This window comes from Macaca thibetana, chromosome 3 (assembly GCF_024542745.1).
Source record: "Macaca thibetana thibetana isolate TM-01 chromosome 3, ASM2454274v1, whole genome shotgun sequence".
Taxonomy (NCBI): domain Eukaryota; kingdom Metazoa; phylum Chordata; class Mammalia; order Primates; family Cercopithecidae; genus Macaca; species Macaca thibetana.
The window spans coordinates 97146247-97165888 of record NC_065580.1 but is presented as its reverse complement, the minus strand read 5'-3'; the positions used below and the strand labels follow the sequence as shown (position 1 = coordinate 97165888).

General features: G+C 35.3%; 1 protein-coding gene across 3 annotated transcripts in view; it reads left to right on the top strand.

Moving 5' to 3' along the window:
• The window catches only part of SKAP2 (src kinase associated phosphoprotein 2), a 209655-nt gene extending 193584 nt beyond the window's left edge, over positions 1-16071 (top strand). For 2 of the 3 annotated variants that reach the window (XM_050785454.1, XM_050785452.1), the window contains exons 12-13: positions 12940-13041; positions 13478-16071. In XM_050785454.1, coding sequence (XP_050641411.1) covers positions 12940-13032 — 93 coding nt within the window. In that variant the 3' untranslated portion in view covers positions 13033-13041; positions 13478-16071. Of the gene's footprint in view, positions 1-12939; positions 13042-13415 lie in introns of all 3 variants that reach the window. The other variant, XM_050785453.1, reaches the window with a different exon arrangement.
• The last annotated feature ends 3571 nt before the right edge of the window (positions 16072-19642 follow it).

The following is a 19642-nucleotide window of genomic DNA, read 5'->3' as shown; positions in this document are numbered from 1 at the left end:
ACGTTGATTAGATTTCACTTGCAAGTTCAGATTATAGGAATGAGTGGCATATAGCCATTATACTCCTTTTGTAAATATGAAATTTATAAAGCCCATGTAGATCTATTTGTAAAACCTTCTTTTTGAATCAGGTTGTCTTTGTTGCTGAAAGCCTAGGTAGAGCACCAGCTTCCAGAACTGGCTGTGAAACAAGCAACCATAGGCATATCTTATTTCTACTGTTGCCTCAGGAAAAAATTTTTGGTTAACATGAAATTAAAAGTATAATCATAGGTATGTATCATACTTTTAGGATTCCGAAGGAGGCAGTTCCTATTTTATGTAAACTAATTTTATTTGTGAAGCCTGATTGGAGAACAAAGGTTAAAGATGTTCCAGCCCATGGAAAGTACATACTTCCATCTAACATTTTTAAATGCTATTATTTGGGAGAGAGCTGATCAAAAGTACTTCCTCTGCCAGTGTTTTGCAAGGCTTGAAGTTTCACCATCATGATCATATTTATTAAGGGCCTTCTAGAGATGAGTAATCTACCCAGGGTTCATTTTGGTGTTTGAAAAAAGAGCCAAGAAAGAAGACCGTGTTAGCCAGCACATTATTACCTTTGGCTGAATAAGGTTCAGTGTTCATCGTTACCCAGCTGTGGACCTAGTGGAATCAACCTGGTAAATCTTGGTGAGGGTAAAAAGGAGAGGACATTTAGCTTTCCCTTGATGAGATTTGGACATATTCTGAGCTATTGATGGGTATCTTGGCTGCAAATAGACAGGTTTCTTTGGATTGAGTATATATTTGTGAAGACTTACTTCCCCACCTTCCTTCAGACAGGTTCAGCTAGGAATCTCTTGAGACTTTCTAGTAGTCTTTATTGACTTGGCCTTCCAGTTTTATCAAAACTTTGGCAAACTCAGACTGTAAGTTAATACCATAAATTCATTTAATATGTGAATAACTGCAATTTTGAATGCTTGATATTATTACAAATTAAGTACAATTAGTATAGAAATCACTAGCGTTTTTAGATGTCTCGCAATGTGTTTAATTGAGTTTTTCAGAGTTATATTTAGATTTTGTGATGATGGGATGAAATTTTACCTTTCAGTTTATTTTTTTACACCATCTAGTGGCTCAGAATGAGTGGTGCAGGTAATTGCAGCTATTGTACACAATCAAAATGGTGTCAAAAATTCAACTTTAAATCCAGCTATGGGTTATTACTTTCCTATTTCATGTCAATAAATTATTAGCATTAATCATGAAAAACTTTGTTCATCATTCTGAATTAAATATAGAAATTGTATATATAAAGAAGAATACATTTTAAGGATTCTGAAATAGTATTTGTAGAGATACAGAAAATGTGTACTTTGTAAAGAAATTAATGCCATGACTTGTCTATTAATAATAAATAAGAAAATTTAAAAGATTTTAAAGATATGCAGCTTTCTTTTAGTAATGGACTCATTTATAATTTGAAATACCAAATTATCACTGTTTGATTTATCCTCTAGAAGTGTGTCAATTCTGAAAATATTCTTTAAAAAGGCAACACAAAATAGTTTAAGAAAAGATGCATACTTTCAATATAAATTAACATTTAGACAAAACAGGAAATAAAATCCCATGCAATATAATGAAGAGTGTTTTAATTTTGTTTGTTTGTTTGTTTGTTTGTTTGAGATGGAGTCTCACTCTGTCGCCCAGGCTGGAGTGCAATGGCACGATCTCAACTCGCTGTAACTCTCGCCTCCCAGGTTTAAGCGATTCTCCTGCCTCAGCCTCCCAAGTAGTTGGGATTACAGGCGTGTGCGACCACACCCAGCTAATTTTTGCATTTTTAGTAGAGATGGGGTTTCACTATTTTGGTCAGGCTAGTCTGGAACTCCTGACCTCAGGTGATCTGCCCCCCTTGGCCTCCCAAAGTGCTGGGATTACAGGCATGAGCTTCTGCGCCCGGCAAGTGTTTTAATTTTGTAAATGTAATATCAGAAAAACATTTAACTAGCTTGGGGATTAGGTTGTTTTCACTTAAAAATCACTATAGAAATATAGTTTTATTTGAAAATTCAATATATTGTCTTCTGTTTTGCAAGAAAGCCTCGATGGAATGTTAGCTGCACTCAGTCAACCTGGGGGTGATTTGTTTATTTTAGACCTCTTTTGAAAGTTATACAAATCTTAGCCTTTATTTTTTATTTTTCTTCCGGAGCAAATCAAATGTTGCAATAAAGAAAGAAGAGTAGGCAGAAACTATGCCCTTTCCCCTTCCCTTTTTAACATTTTCCAATTAGCAGCTATCATGTGACCCCTGGCTGAGATAGCCCCTCCTTCAAAGTGTCCAGCATTTTCTTAGGTTTCACCTTTGAACCTCACTAATAATAAATCTAAACACCGCCTGCCTTAAAAGGCAAGCCAGTAACTTTTTGCTTTATACTTCTATTCACATAGGGTTGCTGCTATTTTTTTATGTGTTAAAATTAAAAGCTTCAGTAGTTCAATGGAGATTTGGAAATCTCTTTTTTCTCTTAAAAAATGGAGCAAATTTATAAAGACTGATGAAAGCAGAATTTGTGATTTTAATGACAGTTGCATTGTTAATGAATTAACAATTGGTTTCAGATTCATTTGATAGGGGGAAATCATATTTGAGATAGAAAACCTGTATCTCCTTAAGAAATTGGGTTGTTTAAAATAATGCTAAGTATTTTTATTAGTTTTCATTTCATTTTTACTACCACTAAATAAAACAGGAACATAGTATTATAGCTAATAGTATTTTCCTAGAAGCATGTTTGTGAAATTTTATCATTTTAATAGCAGGATCCAGATGATACAGCAATAGGTATATTCCGAGGTCCCAAATGCCTTTTTGGTTATGTTATTCTGTCTTGCTGTTCTGGATTTCTATCCTCTGTTAGTTTATCTTTCAATCTGTACTCATCAATAAATTGCTAACCACATTCTTATACTTACTTTTAAAGCAATAAATTATTTTTAGAGATTTAATAACAGGCAAGCTACACTTCAGAAAAGAGGCACACTATGATATTAAAAGAAAAATGAGAGTTAAGAATTCTGGAATATTTTATCTAGTCTAGGGCATATGCAACTAGCTTTGCAGCCTTTGAGAAACTTTTTATTAAGTCAAACACAGGAAATGTAGGTGAAGACTGTGGTCACCAATGTGCAATAAAAGGGTACTTTTTGGTGTATATTGGTTGGAGTTTCAAGCTGTACCTCCCTTTATATCTGTTTGGTTGACTTTTTCCAGTGATTGGTGAATTGTGACTGTCATTGACCATTTGCTTCTCATTGTAAGAATGTAAAGATTAAGTTACTGTGGCTTTTTTTGGCTTCAAACCTATGCTAATAAATGAAAGTCTTGTTGCGCTCTACTGGCAGAGGGAAGTAAGTTACTTTTTAGCTGTCTTAGTTTTTCATTTGTAACCATATGACCCAGTATGCCACAAATAGCATGGCCAACTGCTGCAGAGTAACTAGGACATCTGAATATGGGACATGCATTGTTGACAGTAAGCTAGCTCCAAAATGTTATATTTTATAGCCTTTTGATAAGAAGTAGTGTTTGTATTCGTGCTTGCATTTGTTTGGTCTGATGACATTTAGTTTCTATGCTGTCAGTATGGATGTATGGTCTAGGGCACAGTGGAAACATTAACCAGGCCAACCTCCTATTTAGTACCCATCTCCTCCTAGTAGTGAAAAGCAGTTTATGGACACAACACCATGTCAGAAAATGTTCTAGTTCTACTCATAGGACTCCTCTTGTTATCTATTTGTGAACGACATGCTTAAGTACTTCCCTACTTTCTCTTACATAAATTGGAGGAAACATTCCAGAAAAATGTTGGCAGATGAAAGCAAAAGGTACTTATAGGAGGCAGGCTGGCAGCTTCAGCCCTTGCAATGGCCTGAGAGGTACAGGAAAAGCCAGAAGGCAGTGTCAGAGAGGCAAGGTGAGCAGAGGTAGCAGTGGAGAGAGCTGCTTTGGAAAGGAGCCCACCTCCAAGGCCTATGTGATTTACTTCAGCATGAATAACCAAGAGTTTGGCAGCAGCAAAACAAAACCTTAAAGAAAAGCACTATGTTGATATATATTTTTTTAAATTCTCAGTTGAACAATTCATGATTTCAGCCTTGAAAATCAGGAACTCACTCAGTGTGTATAGCATACTTTCACTCGTTTGAGATGTCTTCTTCCTCATCCCTTTAGAACATGGAGCTAGATATTCCAGGGAAATCATTCAGCACAGAGACTGGACTACTGATTAAGAAAAGTTTGAATCGATGTTTAGTAAATTATAGATAAGTGACAGATGTTCATCATTGAGTATTCAGCTATCAAGGAACAACCAGCATACCACGTGTTTTGGCTCACTCCTGTAATCCCAGCACTTTGGGAGGCCGAGGCAGGAGGATCACTTGAAGTCCGGAGCTCAAGACCAACCTGGCCAACATGGTGAAACCCTGTCTCTATTAAAAATAGAAAAATTAGCTGGGCATGATGGTGTGCACCTGTAGTCCCAGCTACTTGGGAAGCTGAGGCAGGAGAATCACTTAAACCTGGGAAGTAGAGGTTGCAGTGAGCTGAGATCGCACCACTGCACTCCAGCCTGGGTGACAGAGCATGCCTCCATCTCAAAAAAAAAAAAAAAAAAGAACAACCAGTTAAAATTGTAATAAATAAAATGTTATATTCCTCAAATACTTGTTCTTTTTGGAAGATAAGATTATTTTTGGAAGAACAGGGTGGAGACTTGCTCATAAAAATCAGATTGCCTTATATTGCATCCCAAAGTACTCTGTTTTTTTGTTATTGCCATAATACTTTGCTATACCAATTAGTGGGCAGGGATGGGAAGAGGGAAGGAAAAAGTGTTTATTGAGCATTTACAATGTCCTGTTCTAGGTACTTAATATGCTTTCACACATATAATTAATATAATAACCCTGTGAAATAGATGATGTTATAATTTTACAGATGAGGAAACTGATGCCCAGTAAGGTTATTATGGAAATTATCTGAGGATACGCAGCTATTAAGTGCCTTCTCCAGGTATCAATACAGTTCTGACCCTAAAGCCTTTTCTCTTTCTACTTTGCTACACTTAAGTGGGACTTGATTAGGACTTTAACTTCTTTTCTATATCAGAGGTTAATTGTAATTATCACATCCCAGTTCTAAACAGCGAACCATGTTATTGACAGTATCTTTTACATAATTAAATCTTGTATAGATGGTCAAAATTATTTCATTTTCTAATCAAATATTTGGTGAACACTCATGCAAAGTACTATTTGAACAGGATCCAGAAAAGCCACAAACTGTTATTCAAGGAGACTACAATTAAGTCGAAGAGAAGACCAATGCATAAAATAGATAATAGCAATAAAACACAATGTAGGGTATCAGTGTTGTAGTCCTGGAGAATCCCAGAAAAAAGGGAAGTCAGTAAGTACTGGAGTAAGTAAGTAAGGAAAGATTCATAGGAAATGGAACTTGAACTGGAACTTTATGTATGAATGGAGTTTATTCATTTAACAAATATGAATGCATATTTTCTGTGTCTATTACGTATAAAACCCAGAAGAACAGCTATGCTATGGAAAGGGTGGATGGCTGTATTGATGAAAGGGGAGCATAAAGCCAATAGACATCATCATTGATTCAGGATCACTTCTTTTTTTTTTTTTTTTTTTTTGAGACAGAGTCTTGCTCTGTCACCTAGGCTGGAGTGCAGTGTTGCAATCTTGGCTCACTCCAACCTCTGCCTCCTAGGTTCAAGCGATTCTTCTGCCTCAGCCTCCCAAGTAGCTGGGATTACAGGCTCCTGCCACCATGCCCGGCTAATTTTTTGTGTTTTTAGTAGAGATGGGGTTTCACCATGTTGGCCAGGCTGGTCTCGAACTCCTGACTTTAGGCGATCCTCCTGCCTTGGCCTCCCAAAGTGTGGGGATTACAGACATGAGCCAGCACGCCTGGCCAGAATCACTTCTCTTTCCTTACCTTGGAGAATGGTAGGCAGCCAGAGAAACCCTGTGAAAAACCAAATCAACCTGATGTTTCCAAGCTAGTTTTTCTATAGCAACTTACACCACTTTTCCCTTATCTTCTCCTGTACCTTTTGTGTTAACCACACTCAACTACTTACTCTTCCCTGAACACAGCACATTCTTTTATCTCTGCAGGTCTTCATGCCTTCCATGTATTGCTCCTTTCATTATTCCTTCTGGAGTCTCAGCCCAGCTGTCACTTTCTATGTAAAGCCTCTCAGATCCTGCTATAGGATTAGTTGCTTCTCTTTTTACACATTTTTTTCCCTCTCTTACCTAACATTCAATATGATGATTACCTGTTTCTCTGGCTTTCTGTCTAAACTTTGAACTTCTTGAGGTAGACACTGTGTCTTAAGTATTTTTGTATCCCAATATGTTAACAGTATGGCAGGTGGATGTTTACTATGCGTTTACCAAAATACAGTTAACAACAGGAAATAATCTTGACTTCTTAAAAGAACTTAGAATGATAGGATCATAGAGTGAGGGGGACCTTAGTGCTAACCCTTCACTTTATAGATAAATAAATCGAGGCTCAACACAATAGGGGAAAAAGAAATAAAAGCCCAAAGGAAAAATGGACCACTCCTATAGAAACCTCAAAAGACAATGGTGTTTCTGCGGTTGTACTTCCACCTTGGCCCTGAACTTCTTGGCAGCCAAACCAAAAAAGGGAGAGATGGGAGCTAATAATTTCTTTTAATCATAAAGGAAGGATCTTGGCTTTTCCCAGCACTGGCTGCTTAAATGTTCTCACATGAATCTGCCCTGAATATCTGACCTCAACAACTTTGTATAAATAAGTGCATAAGTAGCAGGTATTGGCCCCAACAAAAACTTTTCATAGTAAATATAATAAAAGATTTTATAAAGGTAATTCTGTGAAGGTCCAAATATATAATAATTACGCTTATTGATTTATATTAAGTACATAACTACACTGTTGTAGAGTCTCAATGAAGAATATAAACAAAAAAGTCATCCCTGAAGAAACTTTGGGAACGCCCAAGGTCACAAAGCTAGATAGCAACAGAGCTAGGATGAGACTCTGTATCTTCTGAGAAGATAAGAAGGAGGAGCTAAAAAAAAACCAGGAGATTTTCCATTCTACCCGTCATACTATTTTTTGCCTTTGCAGAATTCTGTCTTAACTTCTTTCAGTGCTTACAAGTAAATTAAACTGAATTCATTTTTTCCAAGAACTGGAATTAGTTGGTCCCTGTTCCAGTGTGGACAAATACCTTCTTTCTGCACATGGGATTTAAGCTTTTTAGACAAGGCACATCCCATGTAGTGCATTTGAAAACATGGTGGCAACAGCCTGCCACAGGTGGGAACAGCATGCTCCTTCAGATCGCCCACTCAGCTACACGTAAATGCTTCAGAACAAATGCTTGTTTAGTCACTACTACAATTCTTTAACTATGTCTAATATACACAAAAGAAAATATTACTATTGGAAATTACATTTTTAAAGAAAATATTTAGGATAGTCAACTAGTGCATCATCCAGAATGAAGACTTAGTCTATTTCATCATCCAGTACGTATTTATGGAACATCTTTTATATGGCCTGCAGTGGGAGGCATACAGTTAAGTGCACATCCTTCCCCTGATCTTAATGAGTTTGCACTTTATTTTAGTTGAAGGAATAAAACTAATGTACGTAAAATCTACTGAGGAATAAATGCTTGGCTTGAAATGAGAGATATAAATATGGATTAGCTAATTCAGAGAAAATTTCATGACAACTGAGTTAGTCAGGTCTTAGTCATTGGACAGGATTTGGCTGAGGGAGAGGAGATGTCTCTGGGAAGCGAGCACTACATACAGAGGTAGAATGAGTGTAGTGCAGAAGGTTGTACTGTGCCGGCTAGAACAGTGACAGGAAAAGGTTGCTAGCAGGGTGGAAACAAGCTAAAGTCTATAGTTAATGCGGTGGAGAGTTAGTGTAAGTTCTTGAGCAGCAGGGTAAACTGATGAAAAGAGTTCCTGGAAAGAACAGAGAGGTAGCAGTGATAATGCAGTAATCCAGGGCAAGGTGATGAAGGCCTGAATTAGTGGTGCCAGTGAGAATAAAGTGGAATGGATGAACCTGAGAACAGTTAATAGAGTCATGTATCGGTGGGTAAAATACTGTACACTGTATACCAAAGTCACTCTCTACTGAGCATGACTTGGTCTTCTTTGCTTAACATTATCTGCGAATCATCAGTCTGAATGTCAGTTTTTACTCTATGGTATTGTAACTGTCGACTTTGTAGAAAATGGAATTAAATATATCATGACTCAGGGATATAAACTAAAATTTGTTATGAGAATTAAATTCTTACTGTCAGCTTCCTTGTCTTTGTCTCTCTTGCTTTAAAAATGGAGTAGGCAATGCAAGGAGGAAAAACAGTACACCACTAGGGAACTTAGTGTCTTCAGTCAGGTTCCTGAATGGTGGTGCTCAAACATCATGGAGATCCTTAAAGATTGTGTCAGTTTCCTCATTTAACAAGTTAGGAATCTAAGATTCAGGTAGTTAATGTGTAGATAGTAATAGTAAAACACCGAGGTTGTGCAGTTCCTGTTGTGCATTTTAAAGATAACCTTTTGAAACGATGGATGTATGAGAAATGAGAAGATTCTTACAAAGTTTCTAATAAGAGTTAATAAAAAAGAGACTAAAGAGGTAGCCTTGATGAAAGTATTTATACACTTTAAATAGGTATCTAGTCTTCATAGTACTACAGTGTTTATGAATAAAGATATCACAATGAAGAATACTTAGAAAACAACAGTCAAGTCCATTGGTTCTTAAACTTGCTGTATTTTATATTTTGTGAATAAAATTACTTTCATTTTCACAAAAGGCTGGTGTGTTTTGAAGCACAGATACATGTTTGGAAAAAGGACACAAAATTTTTTTAACATTGCAAACACCTGTTGCTTTCAAATACATCGGTAACTAATTTCTGAAAGGGTTAGCACATTATTAAATTTTATTAATGTTTTAGGTTGCTGTTAAGTCAGCATTCTTTTACCATATCATTGGCAGAAAGTGGATTAACATACTCGATAAATGACAGTCATGGTGGAAAAAGATTTCAGTAAATATTGGGCCTTATTTAAGTGTAAAATAATATTCCAGCAGAGAAAGAAGATTTAGTTAATGAGTAAATACTACTATTATGTTGGATAAAGTCTCTGTTTCACTTTGTCATAACTAGTCCTTTTTCCTGCCTTCTTACCCAGTCACTCTTACTGCTCAATAAATATTAATTGGGGCCTAAAATTTCAACTACAAAATAAAACAAACAAAATGATTATAGTGGTATGAAAATTGAAAACATGGGAGTTAGATCACAAGCATTCACTACCGCCTTACGATTATTTTCTCAGATTACTGGGCAAGTTTGGCTTTTGTTTGCTTCTTTGATTGCCATACTACATTTTGCCTTGAAGCCATCCATTTTGCAGATACTGAATTTCTTTTGAGTACTATTTTTATACAATAAGCATCACTACACCTCTGGATCTTGATAGCATTACTGCGGGAGGAGAAAGCAGCTTTGTGTTAGTAATTACCTAACATTGTCAGAAGCTGACTGCAGGCCTCTTTCTAGTGATAACAGAATAACCGCATAATGTAGCTTTATAGCACATGATTAATAGAAAATAATTACACGTCCTACAAAGGGATGCAATATTTCTTATAAATTGACTAGAATGGTTTCCTGTAGATTAAAGGACTCTTCATTATTTTATCAGTCCTCCTGAAGTACAGTCACTTGCCTATGTTAGCATTTCAGTTGATGTTAAGAGCTGAATAGGTGAAGGATACCAGATGGCAGACCTCCTTGTACCTGAGACCTTGTGTTCCATAAAGATTACGTGATGCTTCCTAACCTTTCAAAGATTTAGACAACAGCCTGGCATGGTTTGTCTTTTTATTTTTTGTTTGCTAAGAAGATAAAGTTTGAGAGTTTTCCTTTTTGTTTTTTAAATGATGCACCTGTGACTTTATAGAACAATACTATAATTAGTTTGTGGACTGGAAAACAACATTGTATCAGTTGCATTATTTTCCACTGTAAGTAATATATTATTCATAATCACATTTGTTTGGGGGCGGAAAAGAGAAAAGGCAAAGACGGGCAGATTTTCTTTTTCAGAAGGAAACCTTGTATGATATTGAATGTTCAGGCCAAAGTTTAGAATACTGTACTCCAAGAAGCATTTTCATTCCAATTTATAAGCAGCAAATGGTTTAATTGGGATTCATGTTGCTCAGGAGGCTCATACAGAGAATGATAATGATAAAAGTAAAAAGCTCCTGTATTTGCAGTCTTGTCAACATACTCTAATGGCTGCAGTGTAAATCCATAAATTTGCCTCCTGTATTTTTACCTCACTATATTTGATCATAATGCATTAATCCAAACAGGAATATAATTTGCAATTCTTTACAAATATAAGGTAATAAATATTCTGGTTTTTAGTTTTACCTTTTCTGATTTAAATCTGATATTTTAGAGTATTTTTATGAAGTGTATATTTCCTATGTTTTTCAATTATTTTAAATTAAGTGAAGCATTTAAGATTATTTTAGTCTAAACCTTTTTTTCTCCCTAGAGTGTTACTTTTAAGGGATTTGTTCATAGTTGATTAAGCTCCTCCCTGCTGTTTACCACTATGCTTTGTAGTTAATAAATCTTACTATTCTACCGTAGCACAGAATTCTCTCGACTGTGAAGTCTGCCCTTGTTGATGTGATTTCTTGGGAACTAATTTCTTAAATTTGGGTGTGAGCAGCTTTTTGAAAATGATAACATGCCTTTAATTGATAGCACAGACTATGACCAAAGTAGAATATTATAAAGTAATAACTTTCTGGCTTGTAATTTGAATCGAAGCATTGACCCCCAGATTGAGGGCCATTCTCTGGAAGCAAGTTTAAGTCAATAACATGTCCTCTCATTGAATGTTTTCTGTGTCTGTCGTTGGGGAGCAGGGGGCTAGTTCATTTTCTCATTCCAAATAATCAGTTTAAAAATCTTACGTTAGCATTGAGTGAGAGCTTTAACACTCAGACCTACCCTGTCAATTATCCAGTTTGAAATCTTACAGTAGTCTGTGAGACTGTTAAGTACCGTGTGTTTTTTGAGCATTAGGCTCTAATTGTATTCGTTGCCTTAAAATTAGAAAAGGGCAGTTTTATTAGGTACCTATTAAGATATAATGGTTGCTAATCATGACTTTCAGTAAGTTAGTATTTTCTTCTGATAAATATGTCCTGCATAGATTATAGCCATCATTGGGTTCTGGGCGTCAGAGTATCCTCGTTGCTTAGTTGTCCACTAAGTTCACACTATCAGTGAACTTTAAAAGTTTAAAACTTAAAATCTTGAGTTTACTGCCTCACAAGCCAGAGCTGTGCCCTCAGTAGAATAACAATTGCAGGAGTGGTCTTTTCTCCCCTCTCCCCCTCCACTGTGTTCTTCCAATAAACCTAATCCCGATACTGTCCACTGTTTGAAAAAGTGCCTATGGATTTTATCCTATAATCTCTCTGTTGATAGACTACATATCAATACATACACGCTAATGTAATGCTACATTTCTATTAAAGAATTGCATAATTTTCCTTTCTGATGGTCAATAGCATACTAATCAATACAAATGTTAAGTCTGTACTAGTATTAACATTCCCTCCCCACATATAACTCAATATACATATGCACATTTATCTATGACTCAGATGCTGGAAAATCATAACCTGTTAAATTACTTTTGGGATTGATGTTAAAAATTTGTCTTATAAGAAAAATTAAATTTGAGCACTACAGTGCTTGTGAAGAGTATTGCTTTTGGAAGATATTATTCTTGAAACTTGTAATTCATTTTACTTTGTTTGTATCTCACTGCACATAAATAAATTTGAGATAAAAATACATTAGTCAATCTGGCAGACATATGAGACTGGTTATGGAGTATTCACAATGCCTAAAGCAGTGGTGTATCTGTCAAAGGAGGAAAAAGTGGGAGAAAAGGAGGCATAGGTTTTTTTATCTCAGGTTGCAAAGTAAATGCAGAGGTGACTCATCAACCACTCTGTTTTAGAGCTAGATTAATATTTTGCCTTTATAACTTGCGATACTTTTATTTCCTATTGATCTTCCACTATAAGGGTGACTCTAACACCACCTTTAAATTCCTTCTACCTATCCTTTATCTAAGGTAGTTTATGGCCAATCATAAAGGAATAATAAATGCCTTAGGGAAACTATTTTAAAGGAACCTGTTTGTGAATTATTTTTTAAGCATTTTTTTGGTATTATTAGTGTTTCCTTATTCTCTAATTTATCTGTTAAAGTGTGTATATTAGATTTTCTTGAGAAGGGGCAGACCTCTGTCAACATTCTAAATCATTTTAAGTCATATAAGTTTAAGAAATAAGTAGTTTATTGTAAAAAAAACTTTATCCTTGCTAGATGATAAGCTTCTTGAAGGCAAATATAATAGCTTAAGGATCCTGGCTTTAACCTTCTATAGCCTCTAAAGGTGTCCCCAGGCTTTGTGGAGAGAGGGTGTCCCCAAGAGAAGGCTTCCTGAGGTAGTTTCATTTTCTAGGTTTTCATCATGAGTGATTGTTTCTGTGCCCAGTAATAAACAGGCTTTGTGTTATACCTTAATTTAAATCGTTGCCTAACAGCATTTTAAAGTGTCCAGAAACAAAAAGATGAAAATGTTTACATTTGCAGCTCAAGCTCTTTTAACTTTATAAATAGAAATAACATTTCTAAGAAGTTGCATACAAACGACATTGTACTTACACCAGTCTAAAGGTTAATATTGCATATTGTTTTCAATTAGGAATACAATAGATACGGCTGGTGGGTAGGAGAAATGAAGGGAGCCATTGGCTTGGTGCCTAAAGCCTACATAATGGAGATGTATGATATTTGAGAGTCCTGGGTAAGTACATTTTAATCCAATATTCTGTAATAGCTCATATGTTCTCTTGGTCTCTTCGTTATGTGTCTTTTTCTTTTTAAAAGTCTTTAGAGTTTTCTGATAACACAAAGATTGTGCCCCCAAATCTTTTTTGTTTTATTTGATCTGATTTAATTTTTAAAATAAGAATTTTTTAAATAAAAACTTCTTGGAATTTACTTTGGAAATGAATAGATTATTTAGAGAAAGTTCCTTTGATAGTAACCAGCTGTTTTCCCAAACTTCCTCCTTTTCAGTAAAATACCACTTTTTATGGCCTTTCTGAAGAGTTGAATTGACAAAATGTTCAGTAAAAATACATTTTTCCTTGGCTAAAAGTGTAATTTTTTTTTAAGCAGGAAAAATCAAGTTTCAACTGAATCAAAAATTAAAATGCAGCTTTCCCTTTCTTCTGCAGAAAAGGAAAATTCTTCTGCTTGTCTGCAAATGCTTTGGATTTAGAAGTATCATGAAAGCATGGGTGACAGCTCCTAACCTCTCCTTGTGTTGTTAAACATTACTTGTCTTTAACTGTTATTTTATGCAGTCGCTCATTAAAATATTCCTCTGATGTGAAATTAAATGAAGGGTATGAATGTAAATTAGATGCAACCAGTAAAGTTATACCTGTTGCTATTTTGCAAAGAAATAATTATAGTTTTTATTTACCCATTTGATTTGTGTGAAGAATTCATCACTATTTTATACATACCGTGTAGTCTACTATAGTATAGTAGGCTACTATTGCTACTTCTGGTGTGAGTTGTAATGTTTCTTAATCATTGGAAATCAATTATTTTTAGAGTGTAGTATATAATTTCGTAGCATTTTAAATTTAATGTATCATGCAAGTTTTTTTGGTTGATGCTAAATAATGTGGTTGCTAAACAAAGAATGCTAAAGAATGTTCAAGCTTTGTAGGTAACTTTATTGTTATTATTTATTTTCACACATTTACTTCCTATTAAATACAGCCACAAGAAAGAAAAAATGATGGAGTTGCAAATGGCAGTGTGCTGTCACCTGCAACACAAGTACATACCAGAAGTATGACTCATGCAAAGCATTTTATCATACAAATATCCTGGTGCGATGATGGGCCTGGCAACATTTTCTACTGTACTTTTGTTTAAATTTAATGAAACAAAAAATTCATAAGAAATTCCATCCTACCAGTAACAAAATGGTATAAAGAATCTCCCAGCCTGGCCAACATGGTGAAACCCCGTCTCTACCAAAAAGTAGCCAGGTAGTATGCGCCTGTAGTTCCAGCTACTTGGGAGGCCGAGGCACGAGAATTGCTTGAACAAAGGAGGCAGAGGTTGCAGTGAGCCAAGATCGCGCCATTGTACTCCAGCCTGGGCGACAGAGTGAGACTCCATCTCAAAAAAAAAAAAAAAAAAAAAAAAAACAACAACAACCAGAATCTCAATGTATTCTCAAAGTAAAAAGGCATAACCAAGCATCTCTTATCTTGCCTTATTGTATCCTATGTACGTCCCATTGCAGAACAGCAGATTTGAGATTTTTCTATATACTTCAGAGCACTGAAAAGAAAAGAAGAGTTTGGAGAGGAGAGTGTAGAAATCCCAATGGTAGCATGTACCAACAGGTGAGCAGAAAGGTAGTTTTAGCCTGACATTTGAGTTATACTCTGTGCTGCCTGAGCAAGATTTATGGAATCATATAATTACCTTTTCATGTATATTTGAAATCAGAGGTGTTTAAAATGTCTGTGAGATACCAATATAGCCTTAACATATGTCAAAATGCATTGCTGATTAATTATTTGGAATACACATGAACTGCTAATATTGAATCATTACTTATCAAGTATTATCTTTTTGGAACTTTTCAATATCTTTGCTTTATAAAGATTCTAACCATGCATCTGAGCTGGTAATATTTTAAAATCTCCATTATTTGTGTAAAACTGTTTATAAGCAGTGTTTGAGAGGGTCTGTTTTACCATTATCCCCTCAATATCATGATCATCCAATCTCAAATGTAAAAAAAAAAAAAAAAAGGAATTTGATTTTAGGGATTGTGAGTAAACAAGTTTATATATATAGACATTGTGAAGTTGAAGTTTTCAGAAATTACATTTGTGCAGTTGTTACCTTTTCCTCACATAGTGTCATGGAAATAGACTGAAATCATCTTGGCAAAAGTTGGACAACCAAAGACGAATTTAGTGGACTGGTTTTCAAAACTTGAGCAGCTGAAAAGCAAAAGCCCTTGTTTTCAATGACAATGTAGCCTTTGTAGATTTGGGTTTGTGCTTTGGGCTGAAAAGTTTTTAGTCCTAGGCCAGTAGATGGCAGCAGCTTTTCATTGCAGACAAAACCACTTGAAACCCCTCCCCCATGGCACAAACTCGCCCATGATGGAAAGAGTTTAGATCTCTGCCTCCTTTTACAGTTAATCCAGGAGAGGGAGTCCTTTGCCAACTGATGACCAACAGTTCCAAGCCAGATAGTCTCATGAACAGTGACAATACAGAAATAAGGTGTTATTTCTGTTCAGAACTCCTCCGGCCTTTGTTCTTTTAAAACTTGAATATAGGTGGGAGACATAAGAAAGGAAACAAAAGACTTAAAACTGGAGTGACAAGACAAATAATCATTACTTTCAATTCATGACTGCTTTATATTCATTTGATGAAATCATTTGTATACAAACCAGGGAGAAACTTTTCTTTATACCCTTGACGATATATCACTTACTCTTCAAGATCATAATAATATCATTAATACGAATTTAAACAACATGGCTTGTTAGAAAATACTCTAATTGCTATGGTCTCATTATGTTTGGTTAGCTTTTATTTGTTTTTCTGTGAACAGTTAGAGAACTAATTTTTTTCAAAGGTGATTGTAAGTCATATTTTATATAGCATTTTGCTTGATTATTTGCTCTGTACTGAATTTGTACTCTATTGCCATTAGATCTTACAATAATGTTCCACTCTGCAAATTTTTAAGGTTCAAATAAAGTTTAATTGTTTGCAAACTGTTATGATGCTAATAATTCAACAGCCTGCTGTGTTACTAATGAAATTACTTTGTTATGATTAATTTGGAAAATAGTGTGTTGATTGTAGTAATTAAGCACAACAAGGTGAAGTAAATGATTCTAATGCCATCTGGCCTCCAAACTGAATGAAGAAATGAAATAGGGCTGTCATCTGAATTTATTCAAAGAAGTAAGGATAATACAAATGACTTTCATTGCTTTAGGATTTACACTTAACACAGCTCACTCCATTCTATTTTTGCCACTTTGCTGCATATGACACTTTCTTTTATGGAAAAAGAATGTCATTTAGTCCAGCAAGTGTTTTGAATACTTTGTTTTATTGTAAGCTGATTATTTTTACTGTGTGCTAATTTAATTACAGATAATTATGTAAAGTATTATAGGACCATGGGAAAAAAAATCACTTTTCAACCATGTGTAGGTGAAATCTATATATGTAGGATTTCATTACTGTTTTATGTTTTGTTTTGTTTCACTTTTGCTGTCAATACACAACCACTTTGAATATAGCCTTGCACAAAGAGTAGGGCATCCATTCAAATGTTTCTTAAACGTGTACAAAGGCTCACTCTTGGTTCTTATGATTTCTACTTTTTATATAATTTCATGTAATTTCTGCACCCTACTACTTGCTCATAAACTGGTACTATCCAGGGTCATACTTTAAAATAGAACTGAGTTATATATTATGGATTCAGATTTGCAGTTCAGCCATTAGAAGAAAATTAACCCTAATGTGCATGTTGTTTAAGAGCTTGAACTTCATCAGTGAGACTGAGTGAAGTATTATGAGAATTTTTAAGTAAAGTTCTAAATTTCAGATAAATCAATCATTTGTATTTCATTTGTTGGAGTTACAGACACACACCATATAGAGATCACTTTTACTTATCTTGAGTTTAATAGGTTCATGAATATTGAAAAGCAATCCACATGGTAAAGAAAGAGGTGGTGAAGAGTGAGGATCAAAACATGATCAAGATATGGAAAACACAGCTTCACTCAAAGGTTGAAAGAATACTTTGTGTGTGTGTGTGTCTGTGTGTGTGTGTGTGTATACACTGTGTATATATATATAAAATAAAAACATTTGATGAATGTGACCTCATTTATCAGTAATATACTTAGTATTCAAAAATACAGAGAAACAAATAAGCACTATATTGTTAAAATATTATTATAAAAGTTTAATAGATACTCAGATGCACAACAATTTATCCTCTGGATTGGAAACAAGAGATTTCTAGACATCTCAGCTTTAGCCAGTTTATTATATACCTATGCCTTAGAGTTGAGTTCTTCCAGAATATGTGTTAGAACCCGTGATAGTATACTATTTTATGAGGAGATAAATACTTTAAAAATTATATGATCACAGTAGCATGGAATGACATTTTGTTAATGCTGTGTTTGAGTGGCTTTTTCTTGTTTCTGCTAGTAGAATCTGTTCTACCATTACTTATACACAAACATTTATTGCTAGCATGGTACACATTATATGGTGTGGATCCAGTAAATATTTGTTAATTAACTGATTTGGCACCCCACAATATCTCAAGACCTAAGATTTAAGAAGAAAAGAACTTGACTAGTAAACTTAATAGTGAAAATGGCTTTATACAGTTAGTATATCCCGTAATACTATCAACAAGTAGGTTGGATTTTATTGTTATAACAGAATTGAGTGAGATTGTGAATAATAAGAATGCTGAATTGTGGTACATTGTCCTTAGATGTTTCCTTCTTTTCTTTCCTTGTGTTCAGTGTTGTGACCTCAAATAAGGGGCACAAGTGCCTCCTCAGGCACCTTGGGGCAAGTGATCTACTTTCACTTTGCAGTGAAGCATCCCAAATCACTGCTGCCCTGCATTCCACTTGGGTAATATCAGAGAAGCCTTTCCTGCATCTGATCTTGAAAACATTCTAGCTGTTGCCTTGGGCAGATCAAAAATTTCTGCAAGTAAGTGGGATGTTTCACAGTTGCCGCCAAATCTAATCATAATTTAGCTTTTGTCCTTTTTGTTAACTTTTACTCCCTGTTTATTTAAAGTTGTATGATTACGTTAACTGGAGTGCTTTGAGTCCCCAAGATGAAAGGAACCGTAAATGCAGAAAGTCGCCTTAGTCATACTACTGCTCAGTTTAGGTCTTTGGTGTTGAGAGAGGTGGCTGGAAGTTGAGCAAGCCAAAACACTTGAATATGTGCAAAGGTGTGAATATAGAAACTGCTCCCAAAGCCCATCTCTTAAGTACCTTTCCTAATGCTGGGACTTTAGAAGGTGTTTTCCTAGGTTTCTCTCCTGTTTTTTTGTTTTGTTTTGTTTTTTCCAGTTTTCTTTTTTGTTATCCTTTACTCGGAGAGGCAATATAGCACAGCCCTTGTCTGTTTTCTGTTTATTGGCCTCAACTTTCTAATATAAAAATATCACTCCTGCTAGAGTAAAAGCAGATGCCATTTTGTAGCTTGAACTGCAATTTACTTCTTGTTTAAGGAAAGTGTCACACAGGTACTCTCAAAGGAGAAAATTAATGACACTAGCGTATGCTGGTTAGAGACAGCTGCTTTCGTGGAAGAGAAAATTCCAACAAGTAAGCAGATTCCCGTACACTACCTTCCCCTCCCAGCTCCCATGGGAGTCTATTTAGAAAATCTTGTGTTCTTTATCACATCAAACATGATGATAACAATTTAACTAAGACTAGTAATAGTAATAGCTAACATTTCCTGAGTGTTTACTATTTGTCATGCTGTGCACTTTTCATTCAATTCTTATAACAACCCTATGAAGTAAGTTCTATTATTCATTACCATTTTCCCGATTAGGAAACAGGTTAAGTAATTTGTCTTCAAAGCCTTAGGGTAGTGAGTTACCCAGCCAAGCCTCATACCGGCCTCCTTCCCCTGAATTCAACACTATTCTGCTGTGCAGTACTGTGATGAATTCAAACCAAATGCTTACTTAGATTCTTTGCATATAATAGTCATACAACAAATGCTTGTTGACCACTAATGATGTCACCATTTCTATAAAATAATCTGAAGCACGTGAAAAGAATCATTCAATAATTGACCATTGGATAGCTGAATTTGGCTCACTAGTCAGCAAAGCATACCATGGTGATCATATATCCAAAGCAGCTGATCCGCAATGGAGAAGAAACTTCTATGCAGGAACACTTGACCTTCCAGTCCCGATGAAAATAGGAAGTCAATCAAAGCAGCAGAGTCCAGAGAGGACACCAAGCCAAAGCGACCCTTTTCTAAGGATCTTTTCCCATCCTTTCCACCTCCTCCAATGTGAAGCCCAGTAAAGGGACCAGCCGGGGGAGCCTTGAAGAGGACTGTAAATCCAGCTGCTTCTGTCTCAAATAATTGTTTTTTAGGGGATGGGTTTTAATTCATAGGTTTAAAAAAATGGTTTAAAGGATTATTAAACCGTACAATCAGTAAACTTCATTGTAAAACATGTATAATTTTGTAACCGAGTGATGGCAATGTCTGACATGACTTTTACTTGTTGAGATATGAATTTGTTTAAGAAGA